The sequence below is a fragment of the Gobio gobio genome, assembly GCF_949357685.1.
Source record: "Gobio gobio genome assembly, chromosome: 21".
Classification (NCBI taxonomy): Eukaryota; Metazoa; Chordata; class Actinopteri; order Cypriniformes; family Gobionidae; genus Gobio; species Gobio gobio.
This window is the reverse complement of record NC_137117.1, coordinates 40,271,070-40,280,494: the sequence shown is the minus strand read 5'-3', so window position 1 is coordinate 40,280,494 and position 9,425 is coordinate 40,271,070. Positions and strand designations below refer to the sequence as shown.

Here is a 9,425-nt window from a genome sequence, read left to right as displayed (position 1 = left end):
TTTAGCACCGGACTACTAGCTCCACCCTTTAGCACCGGACTACTAGCTCCACCCTTTAGCACCGGACTACTAGCTCCACCCTTTAGCACCGGACTACTAGCTCCACCCTTTAGCACCAGACTACTAGCTCCACCCTTTAGCACCGGACTACTAGCTCCACCCTTTAGCACCGGACTACTAGCTCCACCCTTTAGCACCAGACTACTAGCTCCACCCTTTAGCACCGGACTACTAGCTCCACCCTTTAGCACCGGACTACTAGCTCCACCCTTTAGCACCGGACTACTAGCTCCACCCTTTAGCACCGGACTACTAGCTCCACCCTTTAGCACCGGACTACTAGCTCCACACTTTAGCACCGGACTACTAGCTCCACCCTTTAGCACTGGACTACTAGCTCCACCCTTTAGCACCGGACTACTAGCTCCACCCTTTAGCACCAGACTACTAGCTTCACCCTTTAGCACCAGACTACTAGCTCCACCCTTTAGCACCGGACTACAAGCTCCACCCTTTTGTACCGGATCCTTTTAGATCTCCGCTGGGATTCCATCTGGTCCTGTGATCTCAGGCCTCTCACCACGATAAGGTGGCAATCCCCGGAGACACACACACACACACACACACACACACACACACACACACACAGTGACAGTTGTTGAGGGAACACATTCAAATGAGCTGTTTTAGTTTAATTTCAATCACAGTCAATAAAAGATGAATGAATATAGTGAAGTCTGAGTCTCTCTCTGTGCTGTAGTGTGTGTCAGCTGTGTGGAGTTTATGATGAAGGGAATTTCAGCTTCAGAAACGCCTGGACATACCTCGTTATCGTCAACAACGCCTCACAGCTGGTAACCAACACCTTCCAGTCGTCTACTCGTTTATGAAAATAACAGTCCAATGATTTGATTCTGATAATTGTGTTGTGTTGAGTTTGCGATGTACTGCCTGCTGCTGTTCTACCGAACGCTGAGAGAAGAGCTGAAGCCTCTGAGAGCCGTCGGGAAGCTGCTTTGCGTCAAACTCGTCGTCTTCGTTTCCTTCTGGTACGTTCACACACACACCTGTTTCTGGAGGAAATGTGAGTGGTGGATGCCATGGCAACTCTCTGCACTAGGCAGGTTTCTAGGGTGTTGCTAGGTTCATAGTGGTTGCATGGAAGATAATAGGTGTTATAGATAGTTGCTAGGTAGTTTGTAGGAGTTTCTAGGCAGTTGCTAGGATGTTTTATATGGTTGCAAGGCAGTTGATAAATGTTATAGATTGTTGCTAGGGCGTTGCTATGTGATTTCTAGGGCGTTGCTATGCAGCTAGTAGGGTTCTCTGGGTGGTTGCTAGGAACTTGCTAGGATATTCTCACTGGTTGCAAGGCAGATCATTCAGTATGTGTTATAGATGGTTGATATGGCATTTCCATGTGGTACTAGGCAGTTGCTAGGGGGTTTCTAGGCACTTTGTAGGGTTTTCTAGGTGGTTGCTATGGTGTTGCAAGGCTGTTTATATGTGGTAGATGGTTGCTATGGCATTGCTATGTGGTACTAGGCAGTTGCTAGGGTGTTTCTATGGAATTTGTAGGCCTTTCGTATAGTTGGTTACTATGGTGTTGCAAGGCAGTTGATGGTTGTTATAGATAATTGCTAGGCAGTTTGTAGGATTTTCCAAGTGGTTTCTTGGGTGTTGCTAGGCAGTTTGTACGGTTTTCTGTGCAGTTGCTAGGATTTTCTCAGTGGTTGCAGAAGAGTTGATAGGTGTCATAAATAGTTGCTATGGTATTGATATGTGGTTCCTGGAAAGTTCCTAAGCAGTTTGTAGGGTTTTGCTAGGCAGTTTTCTAGGGTTGCTAGTTTTCTAGGTTGCTAGGGTTTTCTAGGCCGTTTCTAGGGTGTTGCTAGGCAGTTTATAGGGTTTTCTAGGGTGTTGCTACTGCTAGGCAGTTTATAGGAGTTTCTAGGTGGCTAGGCAGTTGCTAAGATATTCTCAGTGGTTGCAAGGCAGTTGATAGGTGTTATAAATGGTTGCTATGGCACTGCTATGTGGTACTAGGCAGTTGCTAGGGTGTTTCTATGGAATTTGTAGGCCTTTCATATAGTTGGTTACTATGGTGTTGCAAGGCAGTTGATGGTTGTTATAGATAATTGCTAGGCAGTTTGTAGGATTTTCTAAATGGTTTCTAGGGTGTTGCTAGGCAGTTTGTAGGGTTTTCTGTGCGGTTGCTAGAGTGTTTCTTGGCAGTTTGTGGGGTTTTCTGGGAGGTTGCTAGGGTATTGCTATGGGGTTGTCTAGGTTGTTACTAGGTGTTATAGATGGTTATTATGTAGTTGCTATGGTGTCATTACAATGCAATAGAGCCCAACCATAAGTTGCAATGATGTTCCAGAGCTGGGATTCGGTTGGTTCATGTTCCCATACGGTTGCTAGGCCGTTATCAGGGTGATACTTACAGACTGGTTGTCTGAAAACCTGTAGTTTTGTGTTGCAGGCAGGCTGTGCTGATCGCTCTGCTGGTGAAGGTCGGAGTCATTTCAGACAAACACACTTGGGAGTGGGACAGTGTGGAAGCCGTAGCCACTGGACTACAGGTGAACACTCACTCACACTCACACACACACACACACACACACACACACACACACACACACACACACACACACACACACACACACACACACACACACACACACACACACACACACACACACACACACACACACTCTCACAAACACACTCTCTCTCTCACACACACACACACACACACACACACACACACACACACACACACACACACACACACATCATATCCACCTCCTCTGTTAAGCGTTGTGTCTGTTTGCGTGCAGGACTTCATCATCTGTATTGAGATGTTTCTGGCGGCCATTGCTCACCACTTCAGCTTCAGCAGCCGGCCGTACGTGCGTGAGGATGATGAGGGCTCGTGCTTCGACTCGCTGCTCGCCATGCTGGACGTCTCAGACGTGCGCGCGGACATCTCAGAGCAAGTGCGCAACGTTGGTAAGAGCGCACACCAGCTGTCTTCATGCTAATCATAATGACCATTTTATATGATTATTAAGATATAGACTTAATTATTAAATGTATTATAAATCATTAAATAAACATTTATACACATAAAAACATGACACAAAAAAGGTTTTATTAGATCTATTGTGCTTCTGGGGACAATTTTCAGCAATTCTGCCTTAAAAATGTATCTGTATCTAATAAATGTCACATCGGCATTTTATTTTTACTATGTGCTAGGCAGTTGCTAGGGTGTTGCTAGGAAAATGCCAGGATAGTCTCAGTGGTTGTTCGGCAGTTGCTAGAGTGTTGCTAGTCATTTTGTGGAATACTTTTTTTTTGTGGTGGTTGCTAGGCAGTTGATAAGTGTTATATAGCAGGTGGTTGCTAGGGTGTTGCTTGGCAGTTGCTAGGATGTTTTTTTGGTTGCAATGTGCAAGTAGATAGTTGCTAGGGCGTTGCTATGTGGTTGGTAGGTAGTTGCATGGGTGTTGTTAGAATTACTTAGTGGTTGCAAGGTAGTTGATAGGCGTTATATAGTAGATGGTTGCTAGGGCATTGCTGTGTGGATGTTAAGTAGTTGCTTGGGTGTTGTTTTGCAGTTTGTAGGGTTTTTTGGGTGGTTGCTAGAGTGTTGCTAGGATGTTCTTAGTGAATGCAAGGCAGTTCATAGGTGTTACATAGCACATGGTTGTTAGGGTGTTGCTGGGCAGTTTGTAGGTTTTTGGGTGGTGGCTAAGGTGTTGCTAGGCAGTTGCTAGGATGTTTTAGTGGTTGCAAGGCAGTTAACAGGTGTTATATAGTAGATAGTTGCTAGGGCGTTGCTATGTGGTTGGTAGGTAGTTGCATGGGTGTTGTTAGGGAGTTTGCAGGATTTCTTTGGGTGTTGCTATAATGTTTTTAGTGGTTGCAAGGCAGTTGATAAGTGTTATATAGCACATGTTTGCTAGGGTTTTCCTATACAGTTTGTAGGATTTTATGTGGTTGCTAGGGTGTTGATAGGTGTTATATAGTAGATGGTTTGTTAGCGCATAGCTATGTGGTTGTTAGGTAGTTGCTTGGGTGTTAGGATTTATTGGGAGGTTGCTAGGATATTCTTAGTGGTTGCAAGGCAGTTGATGGTGTTATATAGCATATGGTTGCTAGGGTGTTGATAGGAAGTTTGTAGGTTTTTGGGTGGTTGCTAGAGTGTTGCTAGGATGTTTTTAGTAGTTGCAATGCAGTTTACTGGTGTTATATAGTATATGGTTGCTAGGGTGTTGCTATGTGTTTAATAGGGTGTTACTAGGCAGTCGCTAGGATTACTTGGTGGTTGCAAGGTAGTTGATAGGTGTTATATTGTAGATGGTTGCTCAGGCATTGCTATGTGGTTGCTAAGCAGTTTTTATGATTTTCTGGATGGTTGCTAGGATGTTACTATGTGGTAACACCCTATTATGATCTCAGTGGTTGCAAGCCAGTTGATAGATATTATAGATGGTTTCTAGGGTGATGGTTTCTAGGTAGTTGATGGGTGTTATATAGTAGATGGTTGCTAGGGCATTGCTGTGTTTTTTGGGGTGGTTGCTAGGGTGTTGCTAGGATGTTCTTAGTGAATGCAAGGCAGTTCATAGGTGTTACATAGAACATGGTTGTTAGGGTGTTGCTAGGCAGTTTGTAGATTTTTGGGTAGTGGCAAAGGTGTTGCTAGGTAGTTGCTAGGATTTTTTAGTGGTTGCAAGGCAGTTAACAGGTGTTGTATAGTAGATAGTTGCTAGGGCGTTGCTATGTGGTTGGTAGGTAGTTGCATGGGTGTTGTTAGGGAGTTTGCAGGATGTTTTTGGGTGGTTGCTAGGCAGTTGCTATAATGTTCTTAGTGGTGGCAGTTGATAAGTGTTATATAGCACATGTTTGCTAGGGTTTTGCTAGGCAGTTTGTAGGATTTTATGTGGTTGCTAGGGTGTTGATCAGCGTTATATAGTAGATGGTTGCTAGCGCATAGCTATGTGGTTGTTAGGTAGTTGCTTGGGTGTTGTTAGGATTTATTGTGTGGTTGCTAGGATATTCTTAGATGTTGCAAGGGAGTTGATAGGTGTTATATAGCATATGGTTGCTAGGGTGTTGCTAGGAGGTTTGTAGGTTTTTGGGTGGTTGCTAGGGTGTTGCTAGGATGTTTTTAGTGGTTGCAATGCAGTTTACTGGTGTTATATAGTATATGGTTGCTAGGGCGTTGCTATGTGTTTGCTAGGCAGTTTGTATGATTTTCTGGATGGTTGCTAGGGTGTTACTATGTGTTTGCTAGGGTGTTACTAGGCAGTTGCTAGGATTACTTGGTGGTTGCAAGGTAGTTGATAGGTGTTATATTGTAGATGGTTGCAAGGGCATTGCTATGTGGTTGCTAGGCAGTTTGTATGATTTTCTGGATTGTTGCTAGGGTGTTACTATGTGTTTGCTAGGGTGTTACTAGGCAGTTGCTTGGATTACTTGGTGGTTGCAAGGTAGTTGATATGTGTTATATTGTAGATGGTTGCAAGGGCATTGCTATGTGGTTGCTAGGCAGTTTGTATGATTTTCTGGATGGTTGCTAGGGTGTTACTATGTGGTAAAACCCTATGATGATCTCAGTGGTTGCAAGCCAGTTGATAGATATTATAGATGGTTTCTAGGGTGATGGTTTCTAGGTAGTTGATGGGTGTTGTATAGTAGATGGCTGCTAGGGAGCTGCTATGTGGTTGTTAGGGTGTTGCTAGGAAATTGTAGGTTTTTTTGTGGCTACTAGAGCTTTTCTATGGTTTCAAGCAAGTAGACAGTCACTCCAGTTCTTCATGATGTGCTGTTTGTATGTGTTCCGCAGGACGTACCGTGTTAGGTCGTCCCCGTAAGCTGTTCTTCGGCTCTGAAGTGGACGTTGTTCAGGGGGAACACACCGGTCTGCTCGCCGGGACGTCCCACGAGCGGCTCGCCGGCGACCATCGCTCAGTCCCCGCCTCCCCGCGGGGGCGGTACCAGGGGTTGGGCTATACAGACACACCTCACTCTATCTCCGCCCCCGCCGGCTTCACGTCCTCCTCCTGGGAGGGAGACAGCGACTCTGGGCCTGCGATAGCCAATCAGAGCACAGGAACAGAGTCCTAGCAAAGGGTGGGGCTATGGGGAAATAAAGACACTCAGTTTTTATCCAAATTTTATTTTATCTGTATTTTAATTAACAAAAAGGTTTTAAAATGTTTAGTTAAGGATAATAACCATGACTGAAACCCTTTATTATTAGGGGCCAAGAACTGAATAATGCTAGCGCCACCACCTGTCCAAAGTTGCACTCATGTTTATGCTAATAACTTTTGAAGGGTTAGAAACTAAATTTCTTACTGATCTCAAATTTCTCTGATTCCTTGGCTCAAGCCGATTCGATTGCACCCTATGACGTCATTTTCCGTCGTGAAAATTTTCCAGCCATTTTGAATTTTCCGAAAAACCTACTTTTTCGAACTCCTCCTAGGCTGTTGCTCCAATTTTCACGAAAATTGAACCAGATCATCTTCAGACTCTGCTGACAAAACTTTATTTGACTCAAGATGATTAGTCAAACTGTTCTCGAATAACAAACTAATTTAACAAATTGCCCAAAAATGAATGTCATACGTCGTAGTGCCACCTAGTGGTCCAGAGATACAACATTTTTATATTTTTGATGATAACTTCAGAATGCTTTAGCCAAAATTCACACAACTTGTCTATTTAGATTCGGGGCATTACGTCGAGCCATATCATACCAAATTTTGAATTTGAATTCGGCCATTTTGAATTTTGTCAAAAACTGCTATATTTTACGAATACATTTGCGTATTATTACAAAACTCGGCATGTGTCTTCGGCACCAAGCCCTGACAGTACTCAAAAAGCACTGCGCAGCGCCACCTTGTGGACAAAAGCTATAATAAATTTACCAAAAATGCTAATAACTGTTGATTAAATTTGACTATTGTTCCTTGTTCCTTGTGTCATGTCAAGAACATAAATCCAAATTTTACCATATTTGGTCAAACTTCCTGTTCGCCATTTTGATTTCCTTTACAAACATACTTTTTCGAACTCCTCCTAGACCGTTTGTCTGATTTTCACCAAAATCGAATCGTAACATCTTCAGACCATGACAGCAAAAAGTTATTAATTTCGTGTCCACAGACAAACCCGTTTTCATATATTGTAGCGACGAAGACGTGGCATGATGCCAAAATGACTCTTGAGGCTGTATCTCTGCAATGCTTTGGCATATTGACACCAAACTTTGCCTGTGTCATTGTTCCCTTATTCTGACCACACCATATGAATTTTGTAACTGTGCCACCTATTGGTCAAAAGTGATAAACCATTAAATCATATTATTAGTGACTGTATATATGATTTTCCCGCCATTTTGCCTAAAATCATCTTAAAATGCCTTTAATTGCTCATTGTTGCTGTTGGTTTTACACTCCCAGCCATGTTGGCATGTCTTATTGTCTTCTTTGCGCTTGGCCCCGTTAATTGCTGCTCGCAGCTTTAATTATTATTATTATTATACTGCCATAAAAGTGTCAGAAACTGTAAATCCCTGAGACTCTAAACCTTCAACACTAGGTGGCAATGTAATAAAAACTCTTACATTTACAACTCTGACACTTCAATGCCTACATGAGACCTGTTTTTATTCTGTGCAAGTATTGTGAATTGTGTATGTTTCGTAATGTATAGATGTTCTGTTAAATTGTTTAATATATTGCAATGTGGCATTAACTAATCAATACATGTATAAAATAATCTCTATTTACTGATTATTTTATGTTGTGGCTCAAGAGTGACATTGATAAATATATCCTTTCTACAATAATCTGCCTATATTGTTCTTTAACATTGCAAATACAAAATACACACTCACACACACATACATATACACCACAAATGGAGTTTTAATTTACCACCAGGGGGCAGAATAATATTACAAAAGGCTCTTAATATTACAAAACAAACCATTTTCTGTGGTCCACGTGACTGATAGTTCTGTAAAAATACGCGTACAAAACTTTACAGGTCATAAAACATTTCAAAAATCTTCTCCTTTACAGATTCAACAAATTGTAAATGTACAAATACACATCAAAATAAGGCTTCACATCATCTGCAGCCGTTATTGAATATTAGGAGTTGCATTTGCGTCAGATTTCCAGTTCTAGGATTCAGAAAATGACAGAATTTAAAGTGACGACAGTGACGGGATTGAACAAACTCAGTGGACTCAAATCTCACATTGGCTTCAATACAACTAAACATTTCCACAATTCAGCCTGACCTGATTATTCACTGGAATTGAACATTTTCACAAGTGCTAAAAGTCAACATGAAATCAAATTCACTTTCTTAAAGGAACACGCCACTATTTCTGAAAACAGGCTCATTTTCCGACTCCCCTAGAGTTAAACAGTTGAGTTTTACCGTTTTCGAATCCATTCAGCCGATCTCCGGGTCTAGCGCTAGCACTTTTAGCATAGCTTAGCATAGATCATTGAATCTGAATAGACCGTTAGCATCTTGCTCAAAAAATGACCGAAGAGTTTCCTAGTTTTTTTCTTAGTACACGATGTAACTACAGAAGAGTCAAGTTTTAAATAGGAAAAATGTGGAAACTTTTTGGTCATTTTTTGAGCGAGATGCTAACGGTCTAATCAGATTCAATTATCAATGCTAAGCTATGCTAAAAGTGCTAGCGCCAGACCCGGAGATCGGCTGAATGGATTCGAAAACGTAAAAGCGTTCATATAGAAACACTTTCCTTGTAAAATGAGCTGTAAATGCCATTTCATGTTGAGTAAATACACACAGTATCACTGATGCAGTGGCTGAATGCAGGTGTTGTGTGTTTTGAGACGAATGCACAGTCACATGAAGGTTCACACAGAGAAATCAAACACTTGATAAACATCTAACTACAGAGATTAATCTATACACGAGGAATAACATGAGCCATATAATGGACAACACAAACCCACATGAATATGAATCAACAGAAAACAAAAAGTACACAGTTTGGTTTTTAAAGGAATAGTTCAGTCAAAACGTACGCCATACTTTGGGAAACAATAATACGCAATCACTTCTCTGTTCATTATACAAATCAAATTTTCCATCAATACAGGTTCACTTGCAAAAATGAGGTCCGGATTGCTTAAAAGTGCCCTATTATGCTCTTCCCTTTCATGTAGTGTGTAATAAAGCTGTAAAGTATCTGCAAAGTTTCAGTGTGAATTTGGTTTCCGACACACTCCGTAAGCAGTCGACCAATCAGAGCAGAGTAGACCAATCACAACAGACCAATCAGAGCAGAGTAGACCAATCACAACAGACCAATCAGAGCAGAGTAGACCAATCACAACAGACCAATCAGAGCA

The 9,425-nt window shown here is 42.0% G+C and overlaps 1 protein-coding gene across 1 annotated transcript in view; it reads left to right on the top strand.

Annotated features, from left to right (window-relative positions):
* The window catches only part of LOC307117964 (transmembrane protein 184C-like), an 11,520-nt gene extending 3,655 nt beyond the window's left edge, over positions 1-7,865 (top strand). Inside the window, exons 6-10 of the mRNA XM_079803250.1 lie at positions 761-854; positions 937-1,049; positions 2,483-2,582; positions 2,841-3,012; positions 5,855-7,865. Coding sequence (XP_079659376.1) covers positions 761-854; positions 937-1,049; positions 2,483-2,582; positions 2,841-3,012; positions 5,855-6,135 — 760 coding nt within the window. The 3' untranslated portion in view covers positions 6,136-7,865. The remainder of the gene's footprint in view (positions 1-760; positions 855-936; positions 1,050-2,482; positions 2,583-2,840; positions 3,013-5,854) is intronic.
* The last annotated feature ends 1,560 nt before the right edge of the window (positions 7,866-9,425 follow it).